The sequence below is a fragment of the Scyliorhinus torazame genome, chromosome 22, assembly GCF_047496885.1.
Source record: "Scyliorhinus torazame isolate Kashiwa2021f chromosome 22, sScyTor2.1, whole genome shotgun sequence".
Taxonomy (NCBI): Eukaryota; Metazoa; Chordata; class Chondrichthyes; order Carcharhiniformes; family Scyliorhinidae; genus Scyliorhinus; species Scyliorhinus torazame.
Genome location: NC_092728.1, coordinates 49667792 through 49688780, shown reverse-complemented (window position 1 = coordinate 49688780; position 20989 = coordinate 49667792). Strand labels below are relative to the sequence as shown.

The 20989-nt window shown below is 48.4% G+C and overlaps 1 protein-coding gene across 2 annotated transcripts in view; it reads left to right on the top strand.

Annotated features, from left to right (window-relative positions):
* The window catches only part of LOC140398809 (uncharacterized), a 104142-nt gene extending 85771 nt beyond the window's left edge, over positions 1-18371 (top strand). Inside the window, exons 7-8 of one of the 2 annotated variants that reach the window (XM_072487777.1) lie at positions 8259-8384; positions 18074-18371. In XM_072487777.1, coding sequence (XP_072343878.1) covers positions 8259-8384; positions 18074-18207 — 260 coding nt within the window. In that variant the 3' untranslated portion in view covers positions 18208-18371. Of the gene's footprint in view, positions 1-8258; positions 8414-18073 lie in introns of both variants that reach the window. The other variant, XM_072487778.1, reaches the window with a different exon arrangement.
* The last annotated feature ends 2618 nt before the right edge of the window (positions 18372-20989 follow it).

Sequence of the window (20989 nt, the reverse complement as noted above, 5' to 3'; positions counted from 1 at the left end):
TCTTCCGCCTTCGCCATGGTCTTCACGATGGCAGAGGCGGAAGAGACCCCCTCCCCTGCGCATGCGCGGGGATGACGTCACCAGCCGCTGACGCTTCCGCGCATGCGTCGCCCGGTGAAGACCTTTCGGCCCCGGCTGGTGTGGCGCCAAAGGCCTTTCCTGCCAGCCGGTGGAGCGCAAACCACTCCGACGCGGGCCTAGCTCCTCATGGTGAGGGCTTGGCCCCTAAAGGTGCGGAGACGTCCGCACCATTGGGGCGGCCCGATGCCGGAGTGGTTCCCGCCACTCCATTACGCCGGAACCCCCCGCCCCGCCGGGTAGGGGAGAATCCCGCCCTATGTGTTCATTAGCTGCATGTTTGCATATCATGATATCTCCCCTTTTTTAATCTTTTGTTGGCGTATGTGAATGTATTTACATGTAAATGTGTCTGTCTAACGTGACTGACGGAGGACACAGAACAGAGCAAACAAAACAAATGTTCACAAGTCTAGTCTATGAGGCTTGCGTCTGATCCTGGTCGACCCCCGGAGAGGTGGCTGAGGGGACGACGGAGTCTTGACAGGCGGGATGGAAGCCTGACTGGTGGCCTCGTTTTGCGAGGTATCAGGAGATGGAATTCAACATATGGAAATGGAGGAGAAAGTGGTTGCGGGCGGGCAACTTTGCGCAGTGCCCGTCGATTCCTTTGCACGATGGAACCATCAGCCATACGTACAACATAAGAATTGGGCGCGCCCTGTCAAACGACGACAGCCGGGGCAGACCACCTACCATCCGGTATCTGGATCCTGACAGTGTCTGCCGGGGATAGCACGGCCAGATCGGGGGCATGGGCATCATAGCCCTGCTTTTGATGGTCTCTGAGCTGCTACATCTTCTGCAGCTCCGGGAGGTGATCCAGGTTGGGCAGGTGTATGGCTGGAAGCGTCGTCCGCAGGTCCCTGTTCATCAGGAGTTGAGCCAGCGACATGCCAGTGGCCAATGGAGTTGCCCTGTACGCGGGCAGTGCAAGGTGTATGTCGGAAGCAGAGTCTTGCAGCTGAGCTGTTTCACAATGTGCACCCCCTTCTCGACCTTTCCATTGTATTGCGAATAGTGCGGTCTGGAGGTGACATGCTGGAAATTGTATGACCTGGCAAACGTGGACCATTCTCGACTGCTAAAGCACGGGCCATTGTCGCTCATGACGGTGATTGGGATGCCATGCCTTGAGAACGTCTCCTTACAGACTTTGATGACGGTCTGAGAGGTGAGGTCCGGGAGCTCCAGCACCTCAGGGTAATTCGAGAAATAGTCGATGATCAATACGTAGTCGCGACCATTCGCATAAAAGAGGTCGATGCCAACCTTGGACCACGGAGAGGTCACTATGCCATGCTGTTGGAGCGTCTCCTTGCTCTGCGCTGGCTGGAACTGCTGACAGGTAGCATAATTCAGGACCATGTTCATGGTGTCCTGGCTGATGCCGGGCCAGTAGACAGCTTGCCGGGCTCTGCGTCTGCACTTCTCGATGCCCAGGTGTCCCTCATGAATCTGGCGCAGCACCATGCTCTGGAGACTGAGCGGAATGACAATCCTGTCCAGCTTGAGTAGGATACCATCAATCACCGTCAGGTCTTCCTTCACATTGTAAAATTGTGGGCACTGCCCTTTCTGCCAGCCATTCGTGAGGTTGTGGATGACACGCTGCAAGAAGGGGTCTTTGGCTGTCTCATCACGGATGAGAACTACCTTCTCATCTGTCGCTGGGAGTGTGCTAGCACACAGCTGCACCTACAATTCGATGTGCTGGATGATCTCCAGCGGCTCACTGGGTGAGGTGACGGAGCGGGACAATGCATCAGCGATGATGATCTCCTTGCCAGGTGTGTACACCAAGTTGAAGTCATACCTCCTAAGTTTAAGCAGGATTCTCTGCAACCGAGGCGTCATGTCATTGAGGTCCTTATGGATGATGTGGACCAGAGGCCTTTGATCCGTCTCGACAGTGAATGTCGGCAGGCCGTAGACATAATCATGAAATTTGAGGATGCCGGTGAGAAGACCCAAGCACTCCTTCTCAATCTGTGCATATCTGGTTTCAGTGGGCGTCATCGCCCTTCATGCATAGGCTACTCGTGCTCAGGATGATGTGTCATCTCATTGAAGCAACATCGCACCGATGCCACCCTGACTCGCATCTGTGAATATCTTTGTCTCTCGGTCCGGGTCGAAGAATGCCAGGACTGGTGCAGTGGTGAGCTTGGCTTTCAGCTCCAGCCACTGTGTCTGGTGTGCCGCCTTCCACTCAAAGGCAATTGACTTTTTCACCAGGTTGCGTAGGGCCGTGGTGTGTGCGGCCATGTTTGGAATGAACTTGCCCAGAAAATTGACCATGCCCAAGAAACGCAGCACCGCCTTTTTGTCCTCAGGGACCTTCATCGCCTCGATGGCCTTGATTTTGTCTGTGTCCGGGTGCACACCATGCTGTGAGATCTGGTCGCCTAGGAACTTGAGCGTCGATGTGCCAAAACAACATTTGGACTTGTTTAACTTTAGGCCATTGGCATGTACACGGCGGAATACCTTCTGGAGACGGGACACATCTTCAGGGGTCGAAGACCATATGATGATGTCGTCCACCTACACACGAACCCCTTCAATGCCTTCCATCATTTGCTCCATGATGCGATGGAATATCTCCGATGCTGAGATGATGCCAAATGGCATGCGATTGCAGCAGTGTCTGCCAAAAGACGTGTTGAAGGTGCAGAGCCTTCTGCTGGACTCTTCCAGCAGGATTTGCCAAAAGCCCTGTGATGCATCCAATTTGGTGAAGAATTTGGTGCCATCTCAATCGAGAATTCCTCCCGCTTCGGGATGGGGTAGTGTTCCCGCATGATATTCTTCTTGAGATCCTTGGGATCAATGCAGATGCGCAGGTCCCCCGAGGGCTTCTTTACGCACACCATCCAGCTGACCCAGTCAGTCGGTTCGGTGACCATGGATATGATGCCTTTTTGCTGAAGATCCTTGAGCTGTGCCTTCAGACGCTCTCTCAGTGGAGCAGGGACTCCTCGTGGTGCATGGACCACTGGCTTGGCATCAGGTCATAGCAGAATCAGCAAGCATGATACAGCAGTGTGCCCATCCCGTCGAACACACCTGGATACTGGGAGAGGATGTCGTCAATGCCGGCCTGAAGATCCACATGGGAGGATGTCATGGTGTAAACCTTTTGAATGAGGTTCAGCTGCTTGCAGGCGTGCGCACCGAGTAGGGATGCCCTGTCCGGCTTAACAATTTCAAAGCGTAATCGTGCTTGTGTGTGTCGGGTGGATACGTGCAGATGGCAGGATCCCAGTGCCGTGATAGCATTCCCGTTGTAATCCAGGAGCTTGCAGGCAGCTGGAAGGACCATGGGGGGGTTTCTTAATGCGTCTGAAGTCTGCCTGTGAGAGGAGGTTGGCAGAGGCATCTGTGTCCAGCTTGAACTGGATGGGGCAGTGGTTGACCTTCATCACTGCTCGCCATTCGTCCGCGGAATCCACAGCTAGGATTGATTGGACTTGCGATGTGTCTGGTGTGGCATATTCACACTTTGTAATAATGCCCACACGGTAGGCGTTGTCCAGGCATTCAGCATCTGGAACGTTGCAGTGCCGGGATCAGAATCCTGTAAGCGTTGCACGCTCCGGATGCGCTGTCGTCGGAATTGGGAGCGCTGGCTCCTGACTGATGGTGCAGATCTGCACAGGGCTGCATAGTGGCCTGGCTTCCCGCAGTTTAAACAGTGTCTGCCTCGTGCAGGGCAGTGTTTCTTTAAATGGGCGGTGACACAGTTCGAACGCGTCATGACGTCGGCTTCCAGACGCTCCGTGCGTCATTGCACATGCACAGTACGGTCCTCAGATGTCTGCACCTGCGCCATGCGGGTTTCGGCCGCTTCGTTATCCCGTTCGCATCGCGCATGCGTCGGGCCCCAGGAAGAGCGTGCCTTTCATCAATGTTTCATAGATTTCATAGAATTTACAGTGCAGAAGGAGGCCATTCAGCCCATCGAGTCTGCACCGGCTCTTGGAGAGAGCAACCTACCCAAGGTCCACACCTCCACCCTATCCCCATAACCCAGTAGCCCCACCCAACACTATGGGCAATTTTGGACACTAAGGGCAATTTAGCAAGGCCACTCCACCAAACCTGCACATCTTTGGACTGTGGGAGGAAACCGGAGCACCCGGAGGAAACCCACGCACACACGGGGAGGATGTGCAGACTCCGCACAGACAGTGACCCGAGCCGGAATCGAACTTGGGACCCTGGAGCTGTGAAGCAATTGTGCTATCCACAATGCTACCGTGCTGCCCCTGTTGAGGCGCTGCATCCGTGAGATGACCTGCACACTCTCCGCCTAGTGGGAGGCTAGTTTATCATTTTCTGCCGTTTTGTACTGGGAATAGCAATTTTTAACGTGCTCATGTACTGTGCATGTTTCAATCGCGACTGGAAGGATCATGTGCTTGATTTTCAGTAACTGCTCTCTCAGAGGATCAGAGTGAACTCCAAACATGATTTGGTCTCTGATCATGGAGTCAGTGATATCACCGAAGTTGCAGGATTGCGCTGTCGGTCTAAGGTTAGTTAAATATGAGTTAAAGGATTTGTCTTTACCTTACAATCGCTGCTTGAATATGTAGCGCTCGAAGATTCCATTGGTGTCCACCTCACAGTGGCTGTCAAACATGTCCAGGATGGTCTGAAACTTTGTCTTGTCCTGGTCTTCGGCGAAGTGAAAGGAGATGAATATTTCCAAGGCGTGATCACCCGCTCTGGTGAGGAGAAGAGCTATCTTCCGTGCATCAGACGCACCATTGAGGTCTGATGCTTCGACGTAATGCTGAGATTTCTGCTTGAATGTCCGCCAGTTGGCACTGAGATTGCCGGAGGTCCTGAGCTGGTGAGGAGCCTGAATCTTTTCCATTGCGCCGGTATACATTCGCTGGTCGTCACGGATCTTGCTGAGTTGAACTAACTAGATTGAACAGACTCCTGGTATCATGTTGTGTTATGTAATTTGGAATAACACAAGCTGCTACTTGATGCAGTTTTGAGTAAAGGTTGCTCCAGACTTTGAAGTGAGTTCAGTGTGTTTTATTGAACTATTAGCACAGTTCTCAATGAGTTCGACTCTCTGCTAATCTAAATGTAGTAACTCAGTCGAACTGAATCAGCCTTGCTCTAAGCCACGTGCTGGGGTGTGATGCTGAGGATACACCCTGTCTCACTCTGTAGATGTTGGTCTGTGGAAAGAGATGAGGTGTGAGTGCCCCATCCCTTCTATAGTGAGATACCACCCCTGAGTGTCCTGACTGCTCATTGGTCGTGTCCCACTCTATGTGTTCATTAGCTGCATGTTTGCATATCTTGACAGACCTGATGAGGGACAGTGAACCTTCTATTCAGCCGCCTAGGTTGGTGACAACAACAATAAATGTTTCACGTTTCTTTTCCAAAACCAAATGTAATGAATAATTAGGAGCCAAACAAATGAACTTTTCTTGAGCCAAATATGTTACTCGCCATCAAAGCCAAGAAAAAATAATTAAAAAACAGACGTCTCTCACTCACACACACACACACTCACACCCACACTCTCACTCAAACTCACTCACACTCACTCACACACATACTCTCACTCACACTCACTCACACACACACACTCACTCACACTCACACACACACACTCACCACACACACACTCTCTCACACTCACTCACACTCACTCACTCACTCACACACACTCTCACTCACACACACACACTCACTCACACTCACTCACACACACTCACCACACACACACTCTCTCACACTCACTCACACTCACTCACTCACACACTCACACACACACTCTCACTCACACACACTCACACACTCACACTCACCACACACACACACACTCTCTCACACACTCACTCACACTCACACACACACATCAAAAGTAAGGAAAGTTAAGAGTACAAATGCCAGCTAGGGGGCAGGATTCTCCGTCCCGCCAGCCCCGTTTTCCGGCATGCCCCTGCCGGCAGCAGGATCCACCATTCCGGCTGCCGACCAATGGGGTTTCCCCATTGTGGCCACCTCACGCCGTCGGGAAACCACGGGCGTGCATGCGCTGCCGGCGAAGCGGAGAATCCCGCAGAGGATTTTGTTTGAGCCTATCTTCACACACACACGTTTTTTTTCTTCGGGTAATATTTCCCCGGCCTGTTGAACCATAGTATACACTCCTGTGGCCAACAAGGCCTGGCGTTGGACTTGAACCTGCAACTTCTGGTTCAGAGGTAGGGACACTACCCCCTATACCACAAGACCTCCTTCGGTAAAAGAATCTACAGTTGGAAGCCCTAAAATGGCTTTTTGAAGTGTAGATCATTAAACGTTGTAGCTAATGTAAATTATCAGGTTCCGTGGAGCAGGTAGATGTAGAAGATGTTGCAATCCATACAAGATCTCGGTTTGTCGGTGGATTTTGGGTACGCTGATGTTTTGAACTGAGGGCTTTGTTTATTCCCCAAGAGAGAGAGAGAGATCTCTACAGCCTGTTCCTCTGCTGAAGTCTTTTTCCAGAATCCCTCTGTTGTGTCTGCTTTAGCTTGGTCCATCCCAGTTCTTAAAGCCCTTCAGTAGGTGTAGATCCCAAAGGAATTGGATTACCAGGTCAGCTGGAGTCATTGTCACAGAACAAAGCCACATTTTGGTATCTCCCCACAGAAATCTTTGACACATTTTAAGCTAGTGGAAATCAACAGGATATTGGGTTTTCTGATTTCGCCACGGGGGCTTCCTTTGAGTCTGTTGTTTGAATACCCTGACTGGCTCCCCATTGCCTTCATAAGATTCCACTCGATTAAAGTCCAGCACTTTGCATTTTTGATATCTTCCTCATGTGGTGTTCTTTGTGTTTCTTATACTAAGGATGGATGTCATAGTGTTCACAAAGACCACACAAGCTAAGTTCAATAACAAAGCTAACATTTATTAAACTACTTAATATACAACTTGACCACTTACACCTATAGCAAACAATAATCTATTAAACTACAATCTACACTATACTAATACTTGTTTTATGCACTCTGTCTTCAACTATACTCTGCTCTCTCCCACTCTCTCCTACACTCTCCCAGAAGCCTGAGGGTCAGTCCTTTTTATAGGTGTGTTCCCAGCTCCATCTAGTGGTAAATTATGATATTACAGTAACCCTTTATAGACATAGGGCTGAATTCTCCGCTGTCGGGATGCTCCGTTTTGCCGGCGCCCGGGGGGTTTCTCGACGGCATGCAGCTGCCCCACAATCGGAAACCCCATTGACCAGTCGGCGAAATGGAGCATCCCGCCGGTGCGCTGAACCAGAAATCAGGCGTGGCGGGACGGAGAAACGCGCCCAGAATGTCACACCTTAGTGTTGGGTTTTGATGTTTGTAAATCATCTGAAATCTCTCCCCCGCTTCACACTTCCAATATACAGGCATTCGCCTTTCTCCCTTCACCTTGGATGGTGGTCTCGCATTTTTAAAGCAGTTTGTGCGATTGCATTTTAAATTCCAGAATTTCGGCCAAAGGTTTTAAATAAAAAGAATGTTTCAAATTTCACAACCACATCATTTTTGTTTTAAATTTAGAGTACCCAATTCATTTTTTCCAATTAAGGGGCAATTTAGGCGTGGCCAATCCACCTACCCTGCACATCTTTGGGTTGTGGGGGCGAAACCCACGCAAACACTGGGAGAATGTGCAAACTCCACACGGACAGTGACCCAGAGCCGGGATCGAACCTGGGACCTCGGCGCCGTGAGGCAGCAGGGCTAACCCACTGCGCCACCGTGCTGCCCACAACCACATCATAAAGATTACCTGCTGCCTCCTCTAACTTCACCCACTTCAACTCTTGCCTCAGTCCATGAGTTGCTGAAACCCTTGTCCCTACCTTTGCCTCACATGCTGCTCCTGGGGGAGTACACGGCCTCTGTAAACTTATGCTCATCCAGATCCCCGCTGTCCTGATCCTGAACCCAGTACAGGTTTCTGTGCTGCTCCTGTTTGCTATCTGATGACATCTGCTGGAGATTTGCATGTTGGGTAAGGGCAAGGCTATGCTCGTCTGCAATGCCAATCATGGTCGATTGGCCTGCTGACATTCACTGTGTAGAATCACTGCAAAGGAGGAACTACTGGGGGAAGGGTTAACAATGGCCTTTGTTTTTCATCCACACCAGCACGCCCTGCTCGCCACGCTTATCCCTCTCCGACATACAACATTGTCCTAGCGGATCGGCTGGTGCTCCAGAACTCTGCATCCTACTCAATAGGTCAGCGTCGCCAAGGAATTTGGAAAGGAACAGGTAACATGCTGAGTAGTATCGCTCGCAAGGTATGATATTGAAAGTGTACATATTTACCAAGCGTCAGTGCTTTAGTCTGAGAGTTGGTGCTTTAAACTGTGTATCAGGTTGTTGTGTTTTGTAAGAAAAATGAACTTTTATTTAAACATTGAGTTTGAAGTTTGTTATTGTCAACCAGTCAAATTGCTGGGACTGAAAGTTGTTTGACGCAATTGATGGTTGGAATGCAGATCCGGGACAATAGTTAGCACTACTGTCTCACAGCACCAGAGACCCAGTTCAGTTCCAGCTCTGGGTGACTGTGTGGAACAAAGAACAAAGTACAGCACAGGAACAGGCCCTTCGGCCCTCCAAGCCTGGGCTGACCATGCTGTCCGTCTAACCTAAAACCTCTGAGGCCCGTATCCCTCTATTCCCTTCCTATTCATGCATTGGTCAAGATGCCCCTTAAACGCCACTATCATATCTACTTGCACCACTTCCTCTGGCAGCGAGTTCCAGGCACTCACTATCCTTTGGAAGGAAAAACTTCCTCGCACATCTCCTCTAAACTTTGCCCCTCACACATTAAACATATGCCCCCTAGTAATTGACTCTTCTACCCTGGGAAAAAGTCTCTGACTATCCACTCTGTCCATGCCCCTCATAATTTTGTAGACTTCTATCAGGTCACCCCTCAACTTCTGTCGTTCCAGTGAGAACTAACCGAGTTTATCCAACCTGTCCTCATAGCTAATGCCCTCCATACCAGGCAACATCGTGGTATACCTCTTCTGCACCCTCTCCAAAGCCTCCACATCCTTCTGGTAGTGTGGCCAGAATGGAACACGATAGTCCAAGTGTGACCAAACTAAGGTTCTATACACCTGCAGCATGACTTGCCAGTTTTTACACTCAATGCTCTGCCCAATGCATGCCATAAGCCTTCCTGACTACCTTCTCCACCTGCGTTGCCACTTTCAGTGACCTGTGGGTTTCAATGTTGTCTCCATGTCTACGTATGTTTCCTCCGGGTGCTCCGGTTTCCTCCCGCAATCCAAAGATGTGCAGGTTAGGTGGATTGGCCATGCTATATTGCTCCTTAGTGTTCAACGATGTGTTGTTAGGTGGGGTTACGGGATTGTTGGAATAGGGCGAGGGCCTGGGTAGGGTGTTCTTTCAGAGAAGGTAGGTGCAGACTTAATGGGCCAAATGGCCTCCTTCTGCACTTTAGGGATTCTATGATTCTAACCAACCAGATTCTATTTTCTCTCTATGTTGGTTTCACTGGAATTCAAGTTAGAACCGTTTTAAGCTGAGTTGATGGTTTCTGAGAGTTTCAGTTGTAGATATGTTAGTATTACTCCTGAAAAGATCATGTCGAATAAATAAACTGCTAAAATATAACTTTATTTTCCTCCAAGGAACCTTTGGAGGTATGTTCAACTATTGTCTTACTTGAAGCTTGGTTTTCATGAAGGTTGGTTGTCCCTTCTTCATTGGGAATGCACTAACTGACTTTCTTTGATCATTCCTGTCATTGCATTGATGGAATCAAAAGGAATAGGAAGTGAAATAGGAAGTGGGAGAAAGTTTTACAAAATAACATTGAGATTCCCGTGTTTAGGATTTTGCAGTCAAAGTTACTACTGGGCAGAAGGAGGCCATTCAGCTCATCAAGTCTATGCTGGTTCTCTAGAACAATTTCATCATAACCTTTATTATTGTCACAAGTAGGCTCACATTAACACTGCAATGAAGTTACTGTGAAAATCCCCCAGTCGCCACACTCCGGCGCCTGTTCGGGTACACGGAGGGAGCACTCAGAATGTCCAATTCACCTAACAAGCACGTCTTTCGGAACTTGTGGGAGGAAACCGGAGCACCCGGAGGAAACCCACGCATTCACGGAAAGAACGTGCAGACTCCACTCAGATAGTGACCCAAGCCGCGAATCGAACTCAGGTCCCTGGCGCTGTGAAGCAACAGTGCTAACCACTGTGCTACCGTGCCGCCCCTCAGTCCCACTCCCCTGGACCTGCCTGTTTATTTCCTTCAAGTACGAACCAATTTCCTTTTGAAATTATTGATCATCTCCACTTCCACCACTCACGTTAGCAGCGAGTTCCAGATCATTACCACTCACTGTGTAAGGTAGTTCCTCACACTCTCCCTGCATCTCTTGCCTGTAAACCTTAAATCTGTGTCCCTTAGTCTTTGTACTGCAGTACAAGATCCACAATACAGATTGCATTTGGGTAGGTTTTAGCACTCAGTCATGTTGCATTACTTTCAAAGCTTTCTCTGAAGCTGCTTTCAGTCCAGCATTTAGGATTTGGGTTTATTGTCATGTGTACCAGGTACAGTGAAAAGTATTGTTCTGCGTACAGACCAGACGGTTTGTTTCATACATGAAAAAATATAGGACATACGATAGATACACAATTTAAATACATAGACATCGGGTGAAGCACACAGGAGTGTAGGACTACTCAGTAGAGAAGATGTGGGAAGAGCTCAGTTCAGTCCATAAGAGGGTCATTCAGGAGTCTGGTAACAGCGGGAAAGAAGCTGTTTTTGAGTCTGTTCGTGTGTGTTCTCAGACTTTTGTATCTCCTGCCCGATGGAAGAGGTTGGAAGACAGAATAACCCGGGTGGGAAGGTTCTTTGATTATGCTTTCCCTAGGCAGCGGGAAGTGTAGATAGAGTCAATGGATGGGAGGCGGATTTGTGTGATGGATTGGGCTGTGTTCACGACTCTCTATAGTTTCTTACGGGCTTGGGCCGAGCAGTTGCCGTACCAGGCTGTGATGCAGCCAGATAGGATGCTTTCTACGTTGCATCTGTAAAAATTGGTAAGAGTTAATGTGGACTTGCCAAATTTCCTTAGTTTCCTGAGGAAGTATAGGTGCTGTTGTGCTTTCTTGGTTGTAGCATTGACGTGGGTGGACCAGGACAGATTGTTGGTGATGTGCACATTTCGGACTTTGAAGCTGTCAACCATCTCCACCTCGGCAACCATCTCCACCTCGGCACCATTGATGCAGACTGGGGTGTGGACATACTTTGCTTCCTGAAGTCAATGACCAGCTCCTTAGTTTTGTTGAGGGAGAGATTGTTGTCTTTGCACCACGCCACTAGGCTCTCTATCTCCCTCCTGCACTCTGATGTGTTCGGGATCATGCTTACTGTGCGGGATCTTTTGTTATTGTGCTGTAACTGGGCAGAGATCCTACCTCATCCATGATAGCGTGATCGGCTAAGCAAAGAAAAATATGAGGAGCTACATTAATAATCAGTCAGAAAGAAGGAACTCACATTTCTACAGCACCTTCCAGCTGCATAGAACATTCCAGAATACTTTCTGTTCACCAGGGAGTGTTCAGTTTAATAGACTGGCTGCAACATGTAAGAGATGGTGGTGGATCCACAACCAACTGCTAGGGTTTTAATGTTCAGAAATCCATAAGACCATAAGACATATGAGCAGAATTAGGCCACTCGGCCGATCGAATCTGCTTCACCACTCAATCATGGCTGATATTTTTCTCATCCCCATTCCCCTGCCTTTTCCCCATAACCCCTGATCCCCACCTCCATCAAAAACACATCTCTGCCTTAAAGACACTCACTGATTTGGCCTCCACAGCCTCCTGCCGCAATGAGTTCCACAGATTCACCACCCTCTGGCTGAAGAAATTCCTCCTCATCTCTGTTTTAAAGGATCGTCCCTTTAGTCTGAGATTGTGCCCTCTAGTTTTTCCTATTAGGGAAAACACCCTCTCCACGTCCATCCAGGCCTCGCATTATCCTGCAAGTTTCAATAAGATCTCCCCTCATTCTACTAAACTCCAACCAGTACTGACCCAGAGTCCTCAACCGTTCCTCATACTATGCACTTTGGAAGGAGGAATTTAGGCATAGACTATTTTCTAAATGGGGAAATGCTTGGGGAATCAGAAGTACAAAGGCACTTGGGAATCCTTGTTCAGGATTCTCTTAAGGTTAACGTGCAGGTTCAGTCGGCAGTTAGGAAGGTAAATGGAATGTTAGCATTCATGTCGAGAGGGCTAGAATACAAGAGCAGGGATGTACTTCTGAGGCTGTACAAGGCTCTGGTCAGACCCCATTTGGAGTATTGTGAGCAGTTTTGGGCCCCGTATCTAAGGAAAAGGAAAGATGTGCTGGCTTTGGAGAGGGTCCAGAGGAGGTTCACTAGAATGATCGCTGGAATGAACAGCTTTTCATTCTCCTCACACTTTTCCACATTGTATTCCATCTGCCACTTCTTTGCCCACTCTCCTAGCCTGTCCAAGTCCTTCTGCAGCCCCCCCTGCTCCCTCAATACTACCTGCCCCTCTGCAGATCTTTGTATCATCTGCGAACCTAGCGCCAGTGCCTTCAGTTCCTTTTTCCAAATCGTGAATGTATTTTGTGAAAAGTTGTGGTCCCAGCACCGACCCCTGAGGCACACCACTAGTCACCGGCTGCCATCCTGAAAAAGACCCCTTTATCCCCACTCTCTGCCTTCTGCCAGTCAGCCAATCCTCTATCCATGACAGGATCTTATTCTTAACACCATGGGCTCTTAACTTATTTAACAGTCTCTTATGTGGCACCTTGTCAAAGGCCTTTTGGAAATCTAAATAAATCACGTCCACTGGTTCTCCTTTGTCTAACTTCCTCGTAACCTCCTCAAAGAACTCTAACAGATTTGTCGGACACGACCTCCTTTTGACGAAGCCGTGCTGACTCTGTCATATTTTATCATGCATTTCCAAGGACTCCACGATCTCATCTTTAATAATGTACTCTAAAATCTTGCCGATGACCGAAGTCAGGCTAACCGGCCTATAATTTCCCGTCTTCTGCCTCCCTCCTTTCTTAAACAGCGGTGTTACATTAGCCACTTTCCAGCCCTCTGGGATCTTCCCTGCCCCCAGCGATTCCTGAAAGATCACCACCAATGTCTCCACAATCTCCTCAGCTATCTCCTTCAGAAACCTGGGGTGTAGTCTATCGAGCCCAGGTGATTTATCCACCTTCAGACCTTACAGTTTCCCCAGAACCTTCTCCTTAGTGACGGCCACTACATTCACCTCTGCCCCCTGACTCTCCTGGAGCTCTGGCATCCCACAGGTGTCTTCCAATGTGAAGACTGATGCAAAGTAACTATTCAGTTCCTCTGCCATTTCTTTGTTTCCTATCATTACTTCTCCAGCCATCTTTTGCAGTGATTCAATCTCTATTTTTGCCTCTCACTTACTTTTTATATATTGAAAAAATCTCTTCCTATCTTCCTTTATATTTTATCTAGCCTGCACTCGTACTTCATCTTCTCCCCCCTTATTGCTTTTTTAGTAGTCCTCTGGTTGCTTTTAAAGGCTTCCCAATCCTCTGGTTTCCCATTAATCCTCGCCACTTTGTATGCTTTTTCTTTTTCTTTTATGCTGTCCTTGACTACCCTCATCAGCTATGGGTGCCTCGCCCTCCCCTTAGCATGTTTCCTCCTCCTTGGGATGAATTTCTGCTGTGCCTCCCGAATAACCCCCAAAAACCCCTACCATTTCTATTCTACTGTCGTCCCTGCTAGGCTCCCTTTCCAATCAACTCTGGCCAGCTCCTCCCTCATGTCTTTGTAGTTACCCTTATTTAATTGTAATACCGTCAGATCTGACTCCAGCTTCTCCCTCTCAAACCACAGGGTAAATTCTATCATATTGTGGTCACTGCCCCTAAGGGTTCCTTCACCACAAGTTCCCTGATCAAGTCTGCCTCATTACTCATCAGTCAACCATGGAGCTTTTAGTCACCTCAGTGGATACTGCACAAGATTGCAATATCTCTTAGTGAGATGCTCATATTGGATCCATTCAGGGTCCTGGCTGCATCACCTCTTCTGCCTAGTACAGGCTGAAAGACAAGATTTTGAAGGCCTCATGCCACAGATGTCCTTCAATCTTCTTTCTTGCAGATCGGTGGGAGTGCTAAGTGTCTACCCGATGATGGGAGTGGCTACAGAAAGGGAAGGAAGCATGTTGTCATCTCGCAGGGTAATGGTCAGCTTCACCCTGACCAGCAGCCCCCCCCCCCCCCCCCCCCCCGCCCCATAAAACCACCCCACCATCAAACAGTGTTCATCCTGGTGCCTGACAACTAACGAAACCAGATTTGACCAGGTTGCTGCCATTTGAAGCTACTATGAATGTTTCATGAACTCATAACTGTCAAAAACAGTCTTCCACCTCCTATGTTGCAACCGCAGTAGAGTAGATAAGAGGATATTTAGGACAGGCATGAAGGACTCACACTAGCATGATAATCAGCATGTAGATATTTGTGCAAAGTGTATCGGGTCAGTGTGGCTCTGAGGCAGAGCAGACAGGGAGAAGTTACTGAACACAGCGGGTCTGGTGGCCTGAAGTGCATATGTTTTAATGCAAGAAGTATTACGGGTAAGGCAGATGAACTTAGAGCTTGGATTAGTACTTGGAACTATGATGTTGTTGCCATTACAGAGACCTGGTTGAGGGAAGGGCAGGATTGGCAGCTAAACGTTCCAGGATTTAGATGTTTCAGGCGGGATAGAGGGGGATGTAAAAGGGGAGGCGGAGTTGCGCTACTGGTTCGGGAGAATATCACAGCTGTACTGCGGGAGGACACCTCAGAGGGCAGTGAGGCTATATGGGTAGAGATCAGGAATAAGAAGGGTGCAGTCACAATGTTGGGGGTTTACTACAGGCCTCCCAACAGCCAGCGGGAGATAGAGGAGCAGATAGGTAGACAGATTTTGGAAAAGAGTAAAAACAACAGGGTTGTGGTGATGGGAGACTTCAACTTCCCCAATATTGACTGGGACTCACTTAGTGCCAGGGGCTTAGACGGGGCGGAGTTTGTAAGGAGCATCCAGGAGGGCTTCTTAAAACAATATGTAGACAGTCCAACTAGGGAAGGGGCGGTACTGGACCTGGTATTGGGGAATGAGCCCGGCCAGGTGGTAGATGTTTCAGTAGGGGAGCATTTCGGTAACAGTGACCACAATTCAGTAAGTTTTAAAGTACTGGTGGACAAGGATAAGAGTGGTCCTAGGATGAATGTGCTAAATTGGGGGAAGGCTAATTATAACAATATTAGGCGGGAACTGAAGAACATAGATTGGGGGCGGATGTTTGAGGGCAAATCAACATCTGACATGTGGGAGGCTTTCAAGTGGCAGTTGAAAGGAATTCAGGACCGGCATGTTCCTGTGAGGAAGAAGGATAAATACGGCAATTTTCGGGAACCTTGGATGATGAGAGATATTGTAGGCCTCGTCAAAAAGAAAAAGGAGGCATTTGTCAGGGCTAAAAGGCTGGGAACAGACGAAGCCTGCGTGGAATATAAGGAAAGTAGGAAGGAACTTAAGCAAGGAGTCAGGAGGGCTAGAAGGGGTCACGAAAAGTCATTGGCAAATAGGGTTAAGGAAAATCCCAAGGCTTTTTACACGTACATAAAAAGCAAGAGGGTAGCCAGGAAAGGGTTGGCCCACTGAAGGATAGGCAAGGGAATCTATGTGTGGAGCCAGAGGAAATGGGCGAGGTTCTAAATGAATACTTTGCATCAGTATTCACCAAAGAGAAGGAATTGGTAGATGTTGAGTCTGGAGAAGGGTGTGTAAATAGCCTGGGTCACATTGAGATCCAAAAAGACGAGGTGTTGGGTGTCTTAAAAAATATTAAGGTAGATAAGTCCCCAGGGCCTGATGGGATCTACCCCAGAATACTGAAGGAGGCTGGAGAGGAAATTGCTGAGGCCTTGACAGAAATCTTTGGATTTCGCTGTCTTCATGGGATGTCCCGGAGGACTGGAGAATAGCCAATGTTGTTCCTCTGTTTAAGAAGGGTAGCAAGGATAATCCCGGGAACTACAGGCCGGTGAGCCTTACTTCAGTGGTAGGGAAATTACTGGAGAGAATTCTTCGAGACAGGATCTACTCCCATTTGGAGGCAAATGGACGTATTAGTGAGAGGCAGCACGGTTTTGTGAAGGGAAGGTGGTGTCTCACTAACTTGATAGAGTTTTTCGAGGAGGTCACTAAGATGATTGATGCAGGTAAAGCAGTGGATGTTGTCTATATGGACTTCAGTAAGGCCTTTGACAAGGTCCCTCATGGTAGACTAGTACAAAAGGTGAAGTCACACAGGATCAGGGGTGAGCTGGCAAGGTGGATACAGAACTGGCTAGGCCATAGAAGGCAGAGAGTAGCAATGGAAGGATGCTTTTCTAATTGGAGGGCTGTGACCAGTGGTGTTCCACAGGGATCAGTGCTGGGACCTTTGCTCTTTGTAGTATATATAAATGATTTGGAGGAAAATGTAACTGGTCTGATTAGTAAGTTTGCAGATGACACAAAGGTTGGCGGAATTGCGGATAGCGATGAGGACTGTCGGAGGATACAGCAGGATTTAGATTGTTTGGAGACTTGGGCGGAGAGATGGCAGATGGAGTTTAATCCGGACAAATGTGAGGTAATGCATTTTGGAAAGTCTAATGCAGGTAGGGAATATACAGTGAATGGTAGAACCCTCAAGAGTATTGAAAGTCAAAGAGATCTAGGAGTACAGGTCCACAGGTCATTGAAAGGGGCAACACAGGTGGAGAAGGTAGTCAAGAAGGCATATGGCATGCTTGCCTTCATTGGCGGGGGCATTGAGTATAAGAATTGGCAAGTCATGTTGCAGCTGTATAGAACCTTAGTTAGGCCACACTTGGAGTATAGTGTTCAATTCTGGTCGCCACACTACCAGAAGGATGTGGAGGCTTTAGAGAGGGTGCAGAAGAGATTTACCAGAATGTTGCCTGGTATGGAGGGCATTAGCTATGAGGAGCGGTTGAATAAACTCGGTTTGTTCTCACTGGAACGAAGGAGGTTGAGGGGAGACCTGATAGAGGTATACAAAATTATGAGGGGCATAGACAGAGTGGGTAGTCAGAGGCTTTTCCCCAGGGTAGAGGGGTCAATTACTAGGGGGCATAGGTTTAAGGTGAGAGGGGCAAGGTTTAGAGTAGATGTACGAGGCAAGTTTTTTACGCAGAGGGTAGTGGGTGCCTGGAACTTGCTACCGGAGGAGGTGGTGGAAGCAGGGACGATAGTGACATTTAAGGGGCATCTTGACAAATACATGAATAGGATGGGAATAGAGGAATACGGACCCAGGAAGTGTAGAAGATTGTAGTTTAGTCGGGCAGCATGGTCGGCACGGGCTTGGAGGGCCGAAGGGCCTGTTCCTGTGCTGTACATTTCTTTGTTCTTTGTTCTTTGTATTTGGAGTTTTTGCGTGCAGATATTGTCCCTCTAGCAGCTGGTGCCCCTGCAATGTTAGTTGATATGAATCACTTTTGGGTGAATATAGTCTAGAGAATGGAAGGAGCTGTTGAAACTCACTGTTTAATGCAGGGGAGCAGGGATTTTATTTGCCATTGTAACAATGGCCAGGTGCAGACAGATGTTGTACAGATGTTGCGCAATTAGTGACTGTGCATGCTTCATTCCCATTGGGTTCAGGGTGTGCTTCCCCAGACAATGTGCAGTAACCTCTGCCAGAGTTATGGTGGCAAAGTGGGAGAGGAACTGAGAAAGGTTCCTGGCATGAGATCAATGCCACAAAGTGTTTGGGCCCTCTCCGCTGTGGTTTTCAGTCATTGTGACGAATGTCATTTCCATGTTCCAGGGTTATCGCCAGGCCCCTGTGCCTATGATGTACAGAGAGCTTCCTCCATCACCAGGTATCGCCATCCTAGTTACTCGATCAGAGGAGTGAGAAGAGAGAAGAGACATGACCTGGGACCATTCACAACATTTTAGAAATCTGGGTGGTCTGACTGACGTGTCCAAGGGACCTGTACGAGTTGCCGACACAGCTAAACTTTATTGCAACAGTGTTTACCATCTCTTCCATTATTGTCATGTGCAGTAACATAAGTGAATAGCTGGGTTCAATCTATAAATTTGTCAAGCACTTTCATCCATGTATTTGCTGATGTTGAATTTTTCACCCTTCCATCTCATCGTAAATTCCTGTGGTGTATTTATTATGGAAGCTGCCCATGTAAACTTGTCACGCTGTAATTACCCCCTTCTTCCTGGAGTGGCGCTCTCTGCTTTGTTCCCCCAGCCCCTGGGTCTGCAATGCAGAGATTTGATGCTCCAACCAGAACTACTTCCTGTTATTTAACCTTAAACAATATTAAATCAAGTATCTTACACTCTACATTGTGAAATACCTCACACATCTCACTACACCACTCTACAATATACCCCACATCTCTCACTATTACTCCTGATATACCCCACATCTCTCACTATTACTCCTGATATACCCCACATCTCTCACTATATCACTCTACAATATACCCCACACTCCTGAGTATAACTCCCTAATCATAGAATTTACAGTGTGGAAGGAGGACATTTGGCCCATCGAGTCTGCACCAGCCGTTGGAACGAGCACCCTACTTAAGCCCACACCTCCACCCCATCCCTGTAACCCAGTAATCCCCAGCTAATCTTTTTAGACACTAAAGGCAATTTACCATGGCCAATCCACCGAACCTGCACCTCTTTGGATTGTGGGAGGAAACCGGAGCACCCGGAGGAAACCTACGCAGACACGGGGAGAACGTGCAGGCTCCGCACAGACAGTGACCCAAGCCAGGAATCGAAACTGGGACCCTGGAGCTGTGAAGCAACTGTGCTAATCACTGTGCGACCGTGCTGCCCTAATATACCCCACGACCCTCATTGTTACTCCCTGATACACTCCATACCTCCTACTATATCGTTCTACAAAATATCCCACACTTCATGTGAATGACTTCAGTCGTAATGAAGTGCTTCGAGAGGTTGATCATGAAGCGCATCACCTCCATACTCCCAGAACGCCTTGATCCACTGCAATTCGCATACCGCTGCAACCGGTTCACATTAGACGCTATTTCCCTGGCCCTACACTCATCCCTAGAGCATCTCGAAAACAAGGACTCCTACATCAGACTCCTATTTATTGACTACAGCTCCGCCTTCAACACGATAATCCCAGCCAAGCTCATATCAAAGCTCCAAAACCTAGGACTTGGCTCCCCACTCTGCAACTGGATCCTCGATTTTCTGACCAACAGACCACAATCAGTAAGAATGAACACCACCTCCTCCACAATAGTCCTCAACACTGGGCCCCGCAAGGCTGCATACTTAGCCCCCAACTCTACTCCCTGTATACACACGACTGCGTGGCAAATCTTGGTTCCAACTCCATCTACAAGTTTGCTGATGATACGACCATAGTGGGCCGGATCTCGAATAACGACGAGTCAGAATACAGGCGGGAGATAGAGAACCTAGTGGAGTGGTGTAGCGACAACAATCTCTCCCTCAATGCCAGCAAAACTAAATAGCTGGTCATTGACTTCAGGAAGCAAAGTACTGTACACACCCCTGTCAGCATCAACGGGGCCGAGCTGGAGATGGTTAGCAGTTTCAAATTCCTAGGGGTGCACATCTCCAAAAATCTGTCCTGGTCCACCCACGTCGACGCTACCTCCAAGAAAGCACAACAGCGCCTATAATTCTTCAGGAAACTAAGGAAATTCGGCATGTCCACATTAACCCTTACCAACTTTTACCCCTCACTGCAACACTCTGAGATACCACACACCCCTCACTGTAACACTCTGATATTCCCCACACCCCTCATTGTAACACTCTGATATACCCCACACCCCTCACTGTAACACTCTGATATTCCCCACACCCCTCACTGTAACACTCTGATATACCCCATGCCCCTCACTGTAACACTCTGATATTCCCCACATCTCACACAGTAACATTCTGATATAGCCCACACCCCTCAATGTAACACTCTGATATATGCCATGCCCCTCACTGTAACACACTAATATACCCCACACCCCTCACTGTAACACATTGATATAACCCACACCCCTCACTGCAACACTCTGATAAACCCCTCACCCCTCAATGTAACACTCTGATATACCCCACACCCCTCACTATAACACTCTGATATACCCCACACCCCTCACAGTAACACTCTGATATACCCCACACCCCTCACTGTAACGCTCTGATATACCCCACACCCCTCACTGTAACACACTGATATAACCCACACCCCTCACTGCAACACTCTGATATGCCCCACACCCCTCAATGTAACACTCTCATATACCCCACACCCCTCACTATAACACTCTGATATACCCCACACCCCTCACTGTGACACACTGATATACCCCACACCCCTCATTGCAACACTCTGATATACCCCACACCCCTCACTGTAACACACTGATATACCCCACACCCCTCACTGTAACACTGATATACCCCACACCTCGCACTGTAACACACTGATATACCCCACACCCCTCACTGTAACACTGATATACCCCACACCCCTCACTGTAACACACTGATATACCCCACACCCCTCACTGTAACACTCTGATATATACCACACCCCTCACTGTAACACTCTGATATACCCCACACCCCTCACTGTAACACTGATATACCCCACACCTCTCACTGTAACACACTGATATACTCCACACCCCTCACTGTA